The sequence below is a fragment of the Mus caroli genome, chromosome 1 (genome assembly GCF_900094665.2).
Source record: "Mus caroli chromosome 1, CAROLI_EIJ_v1.1, whole genome shotgun sequence".
In the NCBI taxonomy this organism is placed as follows: domain Eukaryota; kingdom Metazoa; phylum Chordata; class Mammalia; order Rodentia; family Muridae; genus Mus; species Mus caroli.
The window spans coordinates 11,608,000-11,627,177 of record NC_034570.1 but is presented as its reverse complement, the minus strand read 5'-3'; the positions used below and the strand labels follow the sequence as shown (position 1 = coordinate 11,627,177).

General features: G+C 39.5%; 1 protein-coding gene across 1 annotated transcript in view; it reads right to left on the bottom strand.

The window, feature by feature from the left end:
• The window catches only part of Terf1 (telomeric repeat binding factor 1), a 211,221-nt gene extending 193,085 nt beyond the window's left edge, over positions 1 to 18,136 (bottom strand). Inside the window, exons 1-6 of the mRNA XM_021162811.1 lie at positions 17,828 to 18,136; positions 16,019 to 16,114; positions 10,216 to 10,337; positions 7,514 to 7,600; positions 3,854 to 4,003; positions 3,200 to 3,312 (exon numbers count right to left, since the gene is read on the bottom strand). Of these exons, the coding sequence (XP_021018470.1) occupies positions 3,200 to 3,312; positions 3,854 to 4,003; positions 7,514 to 7,600; positions 10,216 to 10,337; positions 16,019 to 16,114; positions 17,828 to 18,110 (851 nt within the window). The 5' untranslated portion in view covers positions 18,111 to 18,136. The remainder of the gene's footprint in view (positions 1 to 3,199; positions 3,313 to 3,853; positions 4,004 to 7,513; positions 7,601 to 10,215; positions 10,338 to 16,018; positions 16,115 to 17,827) is intronic.
• Positions 18,137 to 19,178: the final 1,042 nt, after the last annotated feature.

The window sequence follows — 19,178 nt, the reverse complement described above, 5'->3', positions numbered from 1 at the left end:
GAAAGGACCCAGATATAGCTGTCTCCTGTGAGGCTATGCCAGTGCCTGGCAAACACAGAAGTGGATGCTCACAGTCAGCTATTAAATGGAACACAGGGCCCCCAATGGAGGAGCTAGAGAAAGTACCCAAGGAGCTAGCTGAAGGGGTCTGCCACCCTATAGGTGGAACAACAATATGAACTAACCAGTACCCCCAGAGCTCATGTCTCTAGCTGCATATGTAGCAGAAGATGGCTGACTAGGCCATCATTGGGAAGAGAGGCCCATTGGACTTGCAAACTTTATATGCCCCAATATAGGGGAATGCCAAGTCCATGAAGTGGGAGTGGATGGGTAGGGGGTAGGGGACTATCGGGGTGGGAGGGTATAGGGAAGTTTCAGGACAACATTTGAAATCTAAATAAAGAAAATATCTAAAAAAATGCCCGGCGGTGGTGGCACACACCTTTAATCCTAGCACTTGGGAGGCAGAGGCTGGCGGATTTCTGAGTTCGAGGCCAGCCTGGTCTATAAAGTGAGTTCCAGGACAGCCAGGGCCATACAGAGAAACCCTGTCTTGGAAAACCAAAAAAAAAAAAAGAGTATAAGAGTATTAAGAGTCAGTAGTGATAAAGGACATCAAGGAATCAAGGCCTTCTCGACAAACCAGACTGGTGCACATATAAACTGACAGACACATGGCCCATTACTAAGCCACTTAGAAGGGTAGACCCCATGCCTAGTAGTAGATAGCCCAACACAAAATGAATTCAACAGCATCTTTGGATGCTCTTTATCTCATAATATTAAATCAGCGTTTTCTTGCCTTTTGTATCTTACAGGTCCTTTGGGACTTCTGGTGTTGTTTTTTTTGTTTGTTTGTTTGGTTGGTTGGTTTTTTTTGATTCTTTAGTGTGGGAACATGTGTCTGTGCACCTATATATATTTCCTGTAGTTTTTTTGTTTTTTCTTGTCATATTTTTTTGTTTTTGATTCATCTCATTGTATTATTATTCCATAGATGCCAGTTTGTTTTCTAATGTGAGAATCAAAAGATGTGGATCCATATGGAAAGGAAGGTGCGGAAGACCTAGGAAGTAGGGATAGGGAAAACCATAATCAGAATATATTTTATTAAAAAACAATCTATTTTCAACAACAGATTCATGTCCTGTCCTGAGTTCAATCTCTACTACTATGAAGTAAAAGTTTTAAGTTGGGGGCTGGTGAGATGGCTCAGTGTGTAAGAGCACCCAACTGCTCTTCCGAAGGTCCAGAGTTCAAATCCCAGCAACCACGGATGGTGGCTCACAACCATCCGTAATGAGGTCTGACGCCTTCTTCTGGTGTGTCTGAAGACAGTGTACTTACATATAATAATAAATAAATAAATCTTTAAAAAAAAAAAGTTTTAAGTTGGGAAGAAATCTAAGCATTTACTTTTGCAAAAGTCAATCCTAGACCTTACTTTAAGGATGTACTTGTGTGGTCAAAGCATATTATAATCTTGGATATAAATCATCAGGAGTATTTCAGAAATGGAAAGACAGTTGGATGTATAAAGATAAGGAGAGCCACAGTATAAAGAAGCAGATGGGAACTTGAGGTTTCTACTTTACACTCTGCACTGTATCTGTACCCAGGAGAGCCTCTTAAACACAAGAGTGGTGCTTTGTAAGGAGAGACCACAGGAAATATTATCTCTAAGAATCATGATCCAAGTTTTAATTCTATTATATAACACTACTACATTGAGCAAGATGGCTTCAAACAAAAAATACCAAAGCCAAAATGAGATACTTAATTCTCAAAATGGGTTGTTTGTCAATGACAAAACAGGACTTCAATATACCTTTGAGATGAATGAGGAGCAAACTGTCCCTGGATACAAAGGAACAAAAGGAGGGAAGATTCTCAAACAATTGAGCCCTAGTCCTAAGGGGTTACAATGAAGTGTGTTTATCTAACTAGGGGTCCAACTACTACCTTTAAATATAGTTAAGATAGCATCCTTGGAACTTTAAGTATTATGTGGGCTACCAAATCCATCTATCCAGAGAACACAAGGTTCTAACCACCTAGTCTTCAGTTAAGTGTATAACAAAAAGAATCTATCACGGGTTAAACAGAAGAAATCTTGAGTTGACAAGATGGCTCAGTGGGTAAATGCACTTACTCTGACATCTGATGACTTCTTTTCACTTCCCAGAATCCATCCTTGAAGGAAGCACCAACTACTTACCATCCTCTAACCTTTACACATGAGCTATGGCACACAGAAGCATGCACTCACGTACATGCCAATTAATAAAGAATTTTCATGGTCAAATCTTATTATCTTCTTCAATAGGGTTAGCTTATGAGACAGAAGTAAACATTTTACCCTTGGTGAACTGAGACATGGCTGAGTGGGTAAAGGTTACTGTTTGCTGCCAAGTTTGACTACCAAAATTCCATCTCTGAGAGAAAAGAGAGCCAACGCCCACAAGGTTGTTCTCTGACACTCCTCTTCCTTCTACGCCTCAGCTAGGTGTGGTGACATATACTTATGAATGTAGCACTAAGATGGTGGAGGCAGGGGGATCGGGATCTCTTTAAAGTCTGTCGCAGTGACAGTGAATGTCTGATTAAGGCCAGATGAAGTTACATAAAAAGCTGTTCAAAAGAATAAAACAAAACCAAACAAGCTCAACTCCCAGCTAAGGATGCTGGTCAAGCAAAATCCAAAAGTAAAAACCAGCGTTGAAAATGTGTGACATTTTCAGACAACCTGAGATTAACTAAGCCTTACAGCAGATAGGACCAACTAGTGCACGTCCTGCAGCACTGGGGCCAATGGTTTTTGTTTTTTTGAGTAGTGCATAATATGCTTGAAAATATGGAGAACAATATCTTAAAATACCAAAATAACTTAGTGAGATCTGAGGTCAAATAAGAGGCAAATGAACCAGGCTTCCAATTTCAACCTCATTTCCTATGCACACCTTCACTAAAATTAGTAAGTAAATTTATACACATTAAACTAACAGTTTTGCACTCCCTACATTAACATCTAACTCGTGTAAGTCATAAAAAACTCTATAGTATTTCAAATATTCAAACGATCAATTAGAGATCACATCAGTTACTCAATTATTACTTTTAATAATGGCTTAGTAGCATCACTTATGTTAAAGACATAATATTCCTAAAACAAGCCAAACATCAAGAGCATACAAACCTTTTCCCTTTATTCAAATCAACTTCAGTGTCCATTCCAGTGTTGGTGGCATCTGGCCTATCATTAGACGTTTGTGTCCTTGCTTTCTCATTTTCCACTACTTTTGTTGCTGCCTTAAAAAGGTTGATTATGAAGCGGGTGAGGGAAAAAAGAACGAATTAGGCATTTTACACAAGTAGCACACAGTCTAGATGCAGCAGAATCATCTGTTCACGGGTCAACAGAAGGTACCAAATTATTTTCATGATTTTGACAATACTTGGAACTCCATTACTATTGCTTGGTTTATAAGCATTATGGAGGTTTTATTCTCTTGCAAATATATTTGATAGATACAATGCTCTCTAGACAATTTAAAATAAAATTTTAGTGGCTGGATTCAGGGCTTTTTTTGTTGAGGATCAGAGTTTAGTTCCCAGGCGGCTCACAACTGGTGCAAGGAATGTGATGCCCTCTCCTGGCACACACCCACATGTGTACTTATTCATGTACACACCTAATTATTTTGAAGTAAAATCACCTCAAATTAATGAAAATAGCCACTTTAATAACCCATTAATTTAAAATTTGGATTAGATTTTAAGACTTTCTCTTAAAAATACTTGAGTACTCTTTGTTATAACAATTACTCTGTCCTTGAGATAACATGTGTACCTTCATTAGAAAACTTGATGATTTTTCATTTAACACATAATCCACATAACTCTGGATTTTCTCCATCATGTAGTTATAGCTGAAGTGTTGGAAAAGGGAGTGGAACACATCCTTCTGAGAGATTATCTTAAGTAATTTCCTTTCTAAAGGCTAAAAAACAACAGAAATGTATTCATATAAAACACAAATCTCATTTCCTATAAATATATATTTAATTGAAAAACAATTATTTTGTAAAAATAAACTAATAGAGATACAATTAAGAATTGTAATTCTGCTTTAAAAGAGGCACGTATTGTCTTCTTTAATACCCCTACATTTTGTTTCAGACACATAGGAAGAAACAGATTATAAACATAATTGTCTACTACCCAGTTTAAAAGCAAAACATTATCAATATGGCTAAAGCCTATTTATGCCTGTAATCTGATCCCACTCTTTGTCCTCACTTATAAGTATTATTCAAAATTCAGAATTTACTATCTTTACAAACTCTTCAGGGCTGAAGGGATGTATATAGCTTGTCTAATCTAAACAATGCCTTGGGCTCCACTTCCAGTCTTGCCACCTCCCCAAAAATAAATCTCTCTATACTTGTATATTTATGTCTATAAGCAATATAGTACTGTTTACTACAGTTTTAATTTTATTTACCTATTTTGGGTGTATATGTGTGCTGATCTCTGCATGCATCACTAACCCTGGGATTATAGGTTTCTGCCACCATGTCTGTATGTTAGGAACCTAAGTTCAGGTCCTCATGCTTTTGCATAGCAAGTACTTTACTTTGTGGCACCGTCCCTGAAGTTTTGTAGCTTTGGTTTTATACAAATGGTATCATTTGTGTAAAGAGTGGTTTCCCCCCTACCCCCTAAAACTTGCTATATTTTCCTCATTTCTATATTCTTAGCAATTCTTTGTTAACATATAGAAAAAGTCACTCGTACCACTGTCTAGTATCCTGATCAATCATCACTTGTTTATTTAGCTGCTTGAGAAACTTAGCTGCTATTACTGCAATTCTCAAGCATTTTCTCTTACTATTTTTTTGCTCAATATAGGTTTTCCTTCACTAGTAGTTGTCTGAACACTGGATAAGCAGTGAATACGATAGAACTTGAACAGAACCTGTAAGCTTGATCTTAAACTAATTGTCTCAATAAGATCTGTGTTTTCGGGCTGGTGAGATGGCTCAGTGGGTAAGAGGACCCGACTGCTCTTCCGAAGGTCCAGAGTTCAAATCCCAGCAACCACATGGTGGCTCACAACCATCCGTAACGAGATCTGGCTCCCTCTTCTGGAGTGTCTGAAGATAGCTATAGTGAACTTACATATAATAAATAAATCTTTAAAAAAAAAAAAATCTGTGTTTTCTCTCTTGTCTGTCTACCTAGAAATGAGACTTGCTGGGATGTGTGCATGCATATTTTACTAAGTCTCTCTAACCCATCAATTTATACCCCAGAGAGGAAGATATGCAGGTGTCTAAACTGTCTAAGCACTCTGCCAGCTTTTGAGTCAATTGTTGATGTCCCAATCAATAGAAATTGGTGCTGGTCTGAGAATATGGCAAATAGTTCAATGAGTGGGTTGGTAAAGTCCCACCGATTATGCCAATATTAGGGAATTTGAATACTGTCTCCTAAGTGTTTAGTGTTTATTGGCCATAAGTTTTCCTCTTATGAGACAGAAGTGGGGTAGAGTTTTCATTAATCTACTAATACTAAGAAGAAAATATATGGGTAGAAAACTCAACAAAATCATCTGGCTCTCAGCTGAAATTTCAGGGGTCGGGGGAGAATTATACCCTTAGAGAAGGGTCAAATCAGATAATGCTTTACCTAAACCATAACCTACTCAATTAGGCTAAGTCAGTTATTAATTAAGCCAAATACCCCCTCAACTGTATTTACTAACATATCAAGTGACATTCTGCCTTCAATAGTTTTCAGGTAAACCAAGTATGATAGAACTATGTATTTACCAGGAAAGCTGAATTGAAAACCACAAGCAAAGTCTACAGAACAAGTGCTGTTAACTCTTCTGGAAAAGTACTGGCAGTGCCTGCTAAAACTCAGCGACTGTTACTTGAGAAGTGAACAGCAAATAAGTACCACACATGACTAGGTCTACTCACTCACCCAGGAATTCTGCTCCAAAGCACACCTGGCATGATCCCACTATAAACAAATCCTTAGTGGTACAAGCTGCTTAGGGGTTACCCTGGAGAAGACAGCCATTTCCTCAACTGACTGGAAGATTGGAGGAGGTTCTAGGTTTTGGAAAAAGATCTGACTATAGCCAAGCTAGTCTTTAACTAAGGATATTACCTTCCAAGGTTCCCCGACCCCCACGCTTGCGTGCTGGATTACAGGCATGTACTATACCATGCCTGGCTGATCTTTGTATGTTAGACAAATCCTATAGAGCTATATTCTGAGCTGGGTTATTTCCTGATGTAGGGTCTGCTTACACAACTGTGTTCCCTGGTGCAAACATATCTACTTACATACTTTGGACATACTATATTCATCTATATGTATAGATACTCAGTAAAAAATTAACTACAAATATTTTTTCTTTCCTTGAAGATGTTTAATTTACTCCAATAACACTATTTTTAACAGTGTTTTAACTATTTTAACAACGCGAGGGCTGTTGATTGTATTAATATACACAGACACAAACTGCAAATGATCATATCACAAACTCCAGCTGGGTGTGGTGACACAGTCTTGAGATCCCATCTCAAAGAAAGAAAAGGAAAGGGAAAGAAAAAGGGAAAAGGTATAGAAAATGGGGACAGGCCCACCCAGTATACATGTCTACAATCCTAGTATTAAGTGGTAAAGGCAAAATGATCTTGAGTTCTGAGGTTAAAATTGGCTACTGAACCACATTTTATCTCAACAATACAGTAATACAAACAAACAAACAAATAGGAAATACATAAGTTAGGCCACTCTATATTTACGTTGTCTAATGTGGCAGTCACCAGCCCTCTACGTACCTTCTGAGCCCTCAAAATGTGTTGACTATCAAGTTGGACATACTGTAAATATAAAGACTTGGTTTTTAAAAGGGTAGCTAAAATACTAAATTTTTGTATTGATTACAATGTTAAAATGGATTTTTTTTTTTTACTTCAGACAAATTTTCTTTTATCTGTAATCATCTTTTATAACCTTTCATGAATAGCATCACAGCTGTTTGACTGACTGAAATCAGTATTATTGTGGGAGTGGCTCAGCAAAGAGATTTCAATATTGTTTATTGTAAATACAACTGGAAATTGCAAAATTATTGCAGGAAGTATCTGAGAAATCTAAACTATTTCATATCATTTACATCATATAGTTTTAGAATGAGGTATGACTTACTTTTAAGTTGTGTTTGGCCAGGCGTGGTGGCGCACACCTTTAATCCCAGCACTTGGGAGGCAGAGGCAGGCAGATTTCTGAGTTCAAGGCCAGCCTGGTCCACAGAGTGAGTTCCAGGACAGCCAGGGCTACACAGAGAAACCCTGTCTCGAAAACCGGGAAAAAAAAAAAATCTTTTTAATATACTGTTAGGTCAAGCTTTCCTTTCCTCCTTCCATTTTCTGTTTTCTTCACCCCATATCAAGTCATAAAATTCTATTGTTTTAATATAAATAATTACCGTGTAAAATTCTGGATCACCAAATATTCTTTCAAATACTTCTTCTGCTTCCTTAAAGCTGCCAATTTCCATACAAACAGCTACAGCCTTAAAGACAACATAGACAAACCTTAGGTTGCTTTTTAAATATTCAACCATTATTTGACTAAGTGCATAAAGTTAAGTCTGAAAGACTTCATTTAAAACATTTTATGCATCACTTGATAAAGACAGTCATTTTTCAATGATGAAATAATTATGTCTTAAAAAAATTCACTAGCTCTGTGCACATATACAACATGTTCAACATCCCAAAGCAAGAGTTAATAAATTATAAGTCAATTTATTATCGGGAAAGACTATTGATCCTGCTGTTCATTTCCCTATTTCTCTAACTGATAGAAACAGTACACCCACATGCCACAGAACTGATGTGAAACTCGTACAGTAGTGTGGCAAAAACAGAAATACACTAAATGCTACTGTCAACTTCTGAACTGTCTGCAAGTGTAGTAAAGAAAGTTGCCACGCCCTCTGGTCAGGTCTGCTTGACAGGCTGAAAAAGTCTGTAAGCACTCAATGAGGAAAAGTTTCAAGGAAGCCCCACCTCCTGGAGTTTTGACATTCTCATACTCATACTCTATTCCCGCGTTAGTTTGGTGTATGGATCTACGAGCTCTCTTTTAATATTTTATTATAAATGCCTTTTAAGATTAAATTCTGTTATAGTGTTCCAGGGTCCCAGTAGCCTGCAAGCTTGAAATCCGAGCTTAAAATCAGGCAGGAATGCAGAAAGGAAGTTACCTATTTGGTTACTAATTACGCATTACAATAGACAGAGCCAGTGGCTCAGCTGGTCTGCAGAAAGAGCCAGGGAATCTCACTGAGATAGAAATCTTCAGTACAGGCTACATTACATATTAAAAGCAAGTTGGTATATTCTCCTGACAAATGGAGATTCTCCAGATACTTAAAAGTTACACTCATATAAGAATTTAGCAAGGCCTAGGAAATTAGGGGGGTTGTGATATTGCATTATTCATGAGGCCTGCCAAGAGCAGAACCCCCTGGTGCTAGCCTTCACAAGGTTCAAAGGTATAGCACTAGAGTGTGAAATCCTTGCCTGTCACTAAGCTGACCCTAGGCAGGACTGCTTTATCTTTACTGTAAACACTTACCTGGCTCCTGTAAATCCTTTAAGTCATTCCTTTGTTTTGTACCTGGTAACTTCAATGTACCTTGCCTGCTGTGACTTCTGACCCTTGTATTTTCTATACTATAAAAAGTTTGATGCTCAACCTGACAGATTCCATTCAGATTCTACACATTCTCTCCTGTTGGTCAGTCTGTCATTTCCTCCGACGCTTTGCCCACCTGCCCCAGAGACCCGTTCCACGCAGACAAAGGGATCCAGAGGGTCTGCGGCACAAAGTCAGGTTTCTTAGAGACCCATAGATTGTGAAAACATGAAAAATCTTTGTCCTAAGTTGAATTTTTACAAGCAGCAGTCATTTTTCTACCCAATGTGTCTTATCTCCAGGTCCTAATTCACCACAGGACCACCTAAACCACCACAGTGGGGAAAATAGAAATGACCTTGGGTCTCTCTCTCTCTTGTGCAACTTAACAATAACAAAAATCTAAAGCTGAGGAAACATTTATTGAACTAAGTACATATTTGCTTTGACTACAATTACCTGTCCATTTTGTCTCTTATTCTTAAGCAGTCTACTAAAACTGTCTTAGCATGGTTAAAATTCTGCATATTCTTATTCACAAAAATCCATGCACTGCATGTGTGAGGCCTTGGGTCTAATCCCTAGAACCAGAGTGAAAACCCCACAATAAACAAGCAGGCCAAAGCACCTGCTATCCTCCACCCCCACCCCATCTTTACAGTCTTTAGGTAAAAGAGAAGAACATGAGTCCTTCATTTTAAAATTTGCTTTGTAATCTTTAAATAGCTGTAGTGTTTCCTGTACCATGGAAGTTGCATATACCTAAATATAAAACATTAAGTTCTCGGCCTGGTGCTCACATGAAGACTATAAACCGCGGGGCAATGCTCTAAAAGAAAAGATTTTAAGATTTTCCTAAGGTTTACAGCACAACTCTAACCGGTTACTTTTTTTGGATGTTAGATGTTGTGACAGTTAATATTAATTTTCAAGTTTACCTGACTTAGCTTATTTCCAGAATGGTTTAACTGAGAAGTGAGGACCAGCCTGCACATCGGCACAGCATTCCATTGGCAAGGGTTCTGTTACGGGCTGAATACAAAGGACTAAGTGGACACTCCCATCCGTGTCCTCCTGAGGACATGAGATGACCAATCACTTCATCTTCCTACAGCTATGCCTTCCCACAAACGCAGACTGCACCTTCCCAAACTACAGGCTACAACAAACTCTTCTTCTCATTACTTTTTTCATTTCTTTCTTCAGAAGTCTGTTATGTACATAAATCTCTGTGTATATGATGTATGCCTGGGTGCAGCTGCCTGCAGAGACCAGAACGGAGAGCTGAGTTACAGGTGGTTGTGAACTCATAATGTGGATGCTGAACTGAACTTTGGCCCTCTGAAAGAGCAGAAATGCTCTTAAGCACTAAGCCATCCCTTCAACCTCCCTAGTTGCTTCTTGTTCAGTATTTTGTCTCATCGATGAGAAAAGTAATTGATACAATATTCTAGCAAAGCAACATACACAAAATAATACTCATACCTGAATTTTAATTAAATTCTTTATTTCCTCATGCAGTTTGTCATGTTCCTTTTCAATTGAGTTCCAAATCATCAGGGCTGATTCCAAGGGTGTAATACGCTCATCAACTTCAAACTGTGCATCTTTTAAAACAGAAAAGTAAGTGAACTGAGCGTTAAGTAGAACCTTAAAGTTTATTCTGTCTCCATTTTACCCAGCACATGCTGCATTCCATACACAACCGTTTAGGGAAATGATTTTTCTAAGTTATTTTTTCACTAAAATAAAACAAACAAACAAAAAACCCACTGAAATTATAAAAGTCAGAAATTTCTTTTTCCTTGGAGACAGGGTTTTTTCTCTTCATAGTCCTGGCCATCTTGGAAGTCTTTCTATATAGTCTATGCTGGGCTTGAATGCAGAGATTCACCTGCCTCAGCCCTCTGGGTGCTGGCATTAGAGGCATGAGCCCCTACTGCCAGGCAAACAAACACACAAACAAACAAACAAACCATTTTATCTTTTATTTATTTATATCTTTTTAAGACAAGGTCCTGGACTCCAGAGTACTGGGAACACAGTTATGTACTACCATGTCTAGCTATTATTTTAAGTAACCTAAAGGCAAAAATACTCTTACTGTATTTTACATTTTCTGGGCAGGAACTACTAACTACTTATATTCCTCTAAAACTCTAGTTTCAGAGCTGTTTTGGGTCATTTCAATGCAACTACACAGTAAATAAATATATTCAAGAGAAATAACAAGCTGGGTATAATCTCATCCACTAAATAGCACATCTACATAGCTGTTTCAAAAAGTTTTATTTTCTGTTGGCCTCTTTGGGCATTTCCAATCTTTCAAATTAAAAAAAAAATACTCATTTATAATCTGAGCTGCTCTAAGTACTTAGGATACAAACACAAAGAGAAACCACTGTACATGGTGACTCCAGTCTATAATCCCAGCACTTCAGAGGCTGAGGCAGGAGCATCACCAACAATTCAAGCCTAGCCTGGGTGAGACCTTGTCTCAAAACAAACAAAATATAAATAAAAGCAATTCCTGTCCATGTGGAATCTGAATATCCATAAATGATGCAATTCAGACAATATAACCGGTACTTTCTTAGAAATATGTTATTATGCCAGTGATTCTCTATGCTTATTCTACTTCAGAATTATTCTGAAATTTTCAAACATATGGATAACTAGATACATCTGGAAACTGTTTAAGCTTTAGAATATGGCCAAGGGATGCAGTTCAGAAGTAGAACACTCAGTGTGCATACATGAAGCAAAGAGCTGTTAAAAAGAAAATAACAAAACGGATAATGAGAAAATAGCCAAGAAAACCACACAGGATAGAAAGACAATGTGTGGGAAAGCTGAGGTGGAAAATAAGGCAGAGGTATACTGTTAAGTATCTTTATTAGCCTGATGTCATCTCAGAGGGCTTACTGCTGAATACACTCACCTTTTCTAGTTCTTTCTGAACTCTTGGCTTGTTGAACTCAGCTGTTCTGACTCAAGCTCTCCAAGTGATTGACTTGAGTCTAGCTTCTGACTGAATTTTTCTGCTTGGCCTCAAACTAACATTGGCAGTATGCTCTACTCTTCTTGGCTTTCTCATTCTCTGGCTCATTTTGTCTTCACCTGTGTCTAGCTTGTTCTCTATGCAATCTGTTTCTGTCAAACTGTCTAAGTAAAACTGCTTCTCGGGGCTGGTGAGATGGCTCAGTGGGCAAGAGCACCCAACTGCTCTTCCGAAGGTCCAGAGTTCAAATCCCAGCAACCATATGATGGCTCACAACCATCCGTAATGAGATCTGACGCCCTCTTCTGGTGTGTCTGAAGACAGCTACAGTGTACTTACATATAATAAATAAATAAATCTTAAAAAAAAAAAAAAAAAACTGCTTCTCCTCTCCTCCCTCCCCCTCTATCTTTCTTTCAAGTTGCCTCTCTTTCCTGTCCTTTGAGAGTTGGATGTATCCTATCCCTGACTCATTCTGTCAAATCTTTCTCGGATTCATCTGTTTGTCTATCCCCCAATTAGATCTCACTTTCAAACACAGCTACTTCCTTCTACAAACTAACTTTACTTTCACTGTTTGGGAACAGAGGTGTGCACAAAGAATGTATCTGTATTTCACTCAAATTATACTGTAATTCAGAACGTGTCGGCATTCTAGCTGTGATTCAGAACGCGTCGGCATTCTAGCTGTAATTCAGAACGTGTCGGCATCCTAGCTGTAATTCAGAACATGTCGGCATTCTAGCAGTAATTCAGAACGTGTCGGCATTCTAGCTGTAATTCAGAACGCAGTCGGCATCCTAGCTGGCTCAATCATACAGACTAAAACATCTTTGGATGTGATCTCTTGTCAGAGCAGCTATGCTGCTGAATTAAAATTCCTCTACAAGTTACAAAAGATATTCTTACAGCCATGTGGTGGTGACGCATGCCTTTAATCCCAGCACTCAGGAGGCAGAGGCAGGTGGATTTCTGAGTTCGAGACCAGCCTGGTCTACAAAGTGAGTTCCAGGACAGCCAGGGCTATACAGAGAAACCCTCTCTCAAAAAAAAAAAAAAATCTTACTAATAGGTAAAGGTCATCAGGCTATCATCATCCTTGCTCTAAAGTAGGCCCAGAAACCTAGGAAAGGGCACAGCTATAAAGTGGGAGAGGCAGATGCCAGGACCGTTAAAAACCACTTACTGGTTGTCTCAAAGAAAAGTTCATCTCAGTAGACAGCATGATCCTGTACACAAAGACCCTAATAACTCACCTTGGAACACTTAGATTTGATAAATACATTTAGTGAAATAGCAGGATATATAAAATCAAAGTGCAAAATTTAGTAACTTTCCCTTGTATCAATAAGTTTGTTGAGAAAGACACAAGGAACAAAAATCTTGTTCATGATAAAATAAAGTACCTAGGAATAAACTTAACTCAGAGGAAAGATCTATAAAATAAAAAATTTAAGATACAAAAGAGGTTGAAAGGTTGAAGACACTAGAAGATGAAAAGACTTCCCATACTTAGGGATTGACAGAATACTGTAAAAAATGGCTATTTTTATGAAAGTGATCTACAGATTCGCTGCAATCAATCAAAATACCACTTAGATTTTTCATAGAACTGGGAAAAAAATCACTAAAATTTATGTGGAAAAGCCAAAGTCCTCAAATAGCAAAAGCAATAGGAAAGCAATAGTAAACAGAAGGAGCAATGTGCTAGAGATCAGTCACATAAACATCTTCCCTCTAACGAAGAAAACAGGTGGCAAAGCACATTGTGTAGGACAAGGAGCAAGCATGGAACAAAGGCAAGGCAAAACAAAATTCTGAAGAGAGCCTCCTTGGAGGTAAACTGCTAATTTGCACCTGACTCCTTTCCTGGTCTTATTTTGGATGGTGTCTCAAGATCTGGTAAAGTAGGCAGAATTTTACAGGGGAACGGAAAAATAAGAAAAGCTGATTGTTTCCTTATCATGAGGTTGATGAACTGGAAAACGAAAGAAATTCAAAACACACAACTGGCCTTTCCCTACAGGGCATCAGCTAAGTTCTGTAGGAGGCCTGGACACTCCTAGTCTCAGTTTTACGAAATTAAGAGTCATGCTTGGTGGCACACACCTGTAAACCCCTGTGCTTCGGAGCTGTGGCAGAAGGACTATGAGATTCTGGGCAGCTTGGGGCACCTAAAAGTAAGTCTTTTGAGATGAGAAACCTGCTATAAAGATATTTTCCCCTTGAGATACTGTTGCATTTTATAGCTCTGTGGGGCTGGAGACTGAAGTCAACATGGCACCCACTAGCTACGTATAAGCACTTAGCAGTCACAATGTGACTAATCCAGACAGATAGGCTTTATCATAAACTTACTACAAAAATAAGACATCTCAACTTTTTCTATATCACTTGGCATATTTTAAAAATATTGGATTACTGAGTTAGTAAATAAGATATCATTACAATTAATTGTATTTCCTTTTAGTTGTCTTAATTTAACAACTAAAACATTGTAAATTTCAAACATAGACCGAATTTCTAGTGGGAAGTACTACTATAAAGTAATCACAGAAAGATTATATATTCTGAAATTCTATGGGGCTATAGCTGGATGATAGCACATTCACCTGGCAAGTCAAAAGCCCAAGATACATAACACTGTAAAACAAACAAAACAGGTGAGATGGCTCAGTGGTTAAGAGCACTGACTGCTCTACCGAAGGTCCTGAGTTCAAATCCCAGCAACCACATGGTGGCTCACAACCATCCATAAAAAGATATGACTCCCTCTTCTGGTGTGTCTGAAGACAGCTACAGTGTACTTACATATAATAATAAAACAAACAAACAAAACAACAAACCAAAAACCCCCTAAACTTTAACTACTATCTTTTTCAAGTCAATCACGTTAAAACATTGATTCTTTCTAGCTGATCCTAGGGATTTTCCTAAGATACATATTTAAAACAGAATCTTAGTACATTTAAAGATTAAGCCATGCGTTTAGGATATGTGTCTAACAAGACCCTGTGTTCAATCCCTGTCTCTGTACAAAGGAACAAACAAAACAAACCAACCACAGGGTTACTCATAATGTTTTTATCCTTGTTTTGAAGAGAAGATTTCCTGGAAAGAAATTAAGACATAAGGAGTAACTATGTAAAGCATTGCTAGGCATTTAGAATATTCTCATTTACAAAACCACCCCATTAACTATAACACTGTAAGTTATGGCCTTCAATTTTCTAATGATGTACATACCGGCCTATTATCTTTTTCAGCCACAGGCCCTCTCTTTTGCATCTACTCTAGCCCTGCTGTGTAACAGTTTTTTCTTAATTCCAACATTCTACCCTAGAAGGAAGTGTATAAAGACTCAGGAAATGAACAACTCAGAAGACCCAAGTTATCCAGAAAGCTCCAAGGCTCCAGCTTGGCTGAGCTGCCACTCATGCTGGTGTGAGCTTTGGATCATTTGGAGTTACCCAAGGCCCTGTAGATAACTACACCAACTCAGAGACTGGTGGCAGTAGTGCTTTGGTTTGTCATGGGTTCCCATACTGTGGGGAGAGTGTTCATTTTTCCAGGAATAATGTCAGACAAGCTCCTAATTTCAGTCTCCAAATAAAACAGGCTCCATGGCCAGGGTATGGTTTAGTATGGTACTAATATTCTGGGAGTTTAAATAACTAAGCAGTTTCATGTCAGTACTGCTCACCAGCAAGTATTGTTGGGAAAGTATTTTGTAAATTATAAAAAACAATGGAATTATTTTTACAAAACAGCCCATTAAATGACCATGTTGTAAATATGAGTCATGATTGATAAAATAAATAAAGTTGCTCATTACAATCTAAAATGAACCATGGAAATAAGGGACACAGATTACAGCTACAAACCATGTTTTTCTGTATAAGGACCAGCATCACGTTTAAATAGCTGCCTTTACTAAGCTATATAAGAAAACTTCACCTGAATGTCCAGCAGTCTATAAAATGTAGTCCTCCCACTAACTACAACTGAATCACCTGGGAGCTAAATTCATAGTGAGACAGAATGACTCGACTGTTTTAAGACACTCTTTAAAACATAATCTGAGGCAGGCGAAAGTTTGAGAGTCACTGTTCTAGAAAGATAAAATTATATTTGCTTGCTTTAGATATGCTTATGTGTATGACAGATGCAGATAGGCAAACTTTCTCAACCTGTAAAACAGGAAATTATGATTATCAGTTTCCCATGTGTTATATTCATAAATAAGTTAAAAGATTTCTAAATATAAAATAAAAAATTTATACTTACCAAGGGCCTTTCCAGCTGCAACTCTTGTCAAAAACTGACATATATACACAGTTTTCAATTGGTAAGCTGTAAGTCTGTGTAGTCCATGAATAATAGCTAAAAAAAAATTTTAAAAACCTTTTATTAAAATATTATCACAAACTAGTACACCTACTGTGTAGGCACAATACAGTGTTAAATACTAGTTTATAAACAGTAATGGCTATTCTTAGTTCTCAACTTGACTACCCATAAACTACAACCTAAAAATGGCTGGGTACATCTGAGAGTTATTTTGCTTACCTAGATCACCTGAAGTGGGAAGATCGGCTTCTACTTGGGACTTTGAAGGGGGGACAAACCTTTAATCCAGATCTTTTGAGGAGGAACAACTCACCTCCAATCTGGGCCTCGCCTTCTGGTGGAAGCCTTTATGGAGGACATGGAAGAGGGACGCTCTCCCTTTCCCCACTTACTCCCACTCTCAGGAACAAGTCCATTCTTTCACTGACAGTGGAGTCTACTTTGGGATTCTGGCATATACTGGTAATATCAAGCATCATAGACTTACTGGATTCTTAAAAAGTTGTTACTCAAGAGAACCCTAATATAATACTCAACAAAAACTGATCATAAATTTAGAACTGTAGATTCGAATTAATTTTTTAAAAAATCTAAAAAAAGTTTTAATATTACTGTTCTAACAAACCATAACTCAAATGTGAAACAGATACTCAAAATTGTTTTTACCAAATTCACACCTAAATTATAAAATGTATCAAATCACTACTTTGCAGTTTATACCATGAAGTTCTTTTTATTTTAGGAAATAGTATACATATGTAAAGGTTTCCATTCAACTTGTTCAATTCATAATCAACTTTAAAACATTTATTTCTTTGTTTGTTTGTTTGTTTGTTTGGGTTTTCGAGTCAGGGTTTCTCTGTATAGCCCTGGCTGTCCTGGCACTCACTTTGTAGACCAGGCTGCCTGGAACTCAGAAATCCGCCTGCCTCTGCCTCCGGAGTGCTGGGATTAAAGGCGTGTTTGAACAAACACAAAGATACACTTGGCAGTGAATATGTACACTGGTAAGCCAACCATATTCCTGGATCTCTCTCACCAACACATAGGCCAGAAGACAAACTTGGGTCCGAGTTTTCAGGCACTGTCAAACTTTTTAAACATTTAAACACAAGATTGATTTACTTTTATTTTATGGGTTTGGGTATTTTACCTGCATGTCTGTCTGTGTAACATGTGTATACAGTGCCCGTTGAGGCCAAAAGAGGAAATTTGATCCCCTGGAGTATAAAAATTTGCCACATCTCTCCCTTCCTCCCCAGACCTTTGTTTTTGGCCTTCCACTAGCCTAAAGCTTGCCAAATTGGGTTGGGCCAGGGGTCAGTGAGCCCTAGCCACCGGTCTTCCCAGTGCTTTAAGTATGCGTGTATTAAACTGTTTTGCATAGGTTCTGGGGATCAAACGCAGGTTCCCTGGCTTGCAAGATAAGCATTGACAAGCTTGTACTGCTTCCCTTGGCACCCGCATCCCGCCACTTCTTAAAAGTGTCAATATTCATCTGATAGAGTTTGGCTACAGAAGGAGGGGGCAGCAACTGGGCTGCCTCCCTTTAAAACAAACAAACAAACAAACAAACAAACATTCTGTCCAGGGGACGCGGAAGGCGTGAGGGCGGGAGCCAGGACTTCCAGCAAACAGGAAGCGGCCGGTTTCGCGCGGTCTCTCGCCTGGGATCCCGCCCCGGTATGTGCGGGGAAAGCAGGTCTCGGCCGCGGCGCCGCCTCCGGCCCGGGAGCCCGCACTCACCCTCGGCGCTGTCACGAGTACGACGAAAGTCCTCGGAGCGGCCGTCGCGGAAGGCTCGGCACAGGGACAGGCAGAGGAAGTCGAGCATCCAGCCCGCAGCCACGGCCTCCACCTCAGCCACAAGCTCCGCGTTCTCCACCTCTCTCGGGGTCCCCAGCTGCATCTGGCACTGGAGCAGCTCCGCGTCGTCGACAACCTCGGTCTCCTGCTCTGGAGAATCCGAATCTGTCCAGCCCTCACGGCTCTGCGCGTCCCGGGCCGCTGAGGAGACGGTCTCCGCCATGTTAAACCGAAAGCGCTCGTAGTGCCTCAGCTGGCGCCGTGCGTTGATTTGCTCGCGATGGGCGTGGAAGTCAGCCAATCGCATCGCTAGGATGGGCTAGTGGCTGGAGCTTGGCTTCCGATTGGCTGAGGCCTGCTAAATTCCTTGTCAATCTAAGGCCAGCCGTTTTGGATAGTGTAGCTTCTGGATGGTAGGCTAAGATACTTTTTTAAAAATGCAATCAGCGCTGGAAACAGTCAGGGTAGTTAAAACGGAGAGGTTTTTGACTGCATGGCACTGCGCGTCTATAATCCCAGCAGCACTCAGGAGGTGGAGACAGGAAGATTAGGAATTAGGACCATCTTCAACTATAGAGTCTAGGCCAGCCTGGAGCACTTGAGCCTTATGGCAGCAGCAGCACCAGAAATTTTAACTTGTTTCCATAAACATGAGCATTTAGCCCTGTTACACTTGTAGTCACACTGAGTGTCTTTCTACCCTATGTGTTCATTTTATTGAAATCCGGGGTTATTAAAGATGAAATTGCTGGGCTCTGATTTTTCACTTAAGTTCTGCCTGGGGTGAGCGGGTAGGATGGTGCTGACCCTGGAATTTGCAAGTCTAGTCGGTTCCCCACGGATGCTGAGACTGTTAGTCCCAGGACCACATTTTGATCACTACTACTGTGCAATGTTTGCCTTGACCATGAGGGCATATTTCCACCAGGCTCTAGAGCAGGTGTTGCAGTAAATATTATTTGGGGGTTCTACCCTGTGGGGAAGTGCAGGTTGGTCTTCAGTTGAGCTGAGGTCTAACCCCAATGGTCATAATGCACCTTCATGACACAGTAGGCGTTCCCTCATGCTCCTGGAACTCTGGCTCCTGCCTCTGCCTAAGTTACCGCCCCCCCACACACACAGCCCCCACAAGAGAAGCATGGTCAGTAGTCACGTAGGCAATGGCCCTAGCTTCTGACCTTCAGGCTCAACCCCTCCCCAGTTACCTAACAACAGTAAAGACATAAAAAGGGGGGGGGGCTGGTGAGATGGCTCAGTGGGTAAGAGCACCCGACTGCTCTTCCGAAGGTCC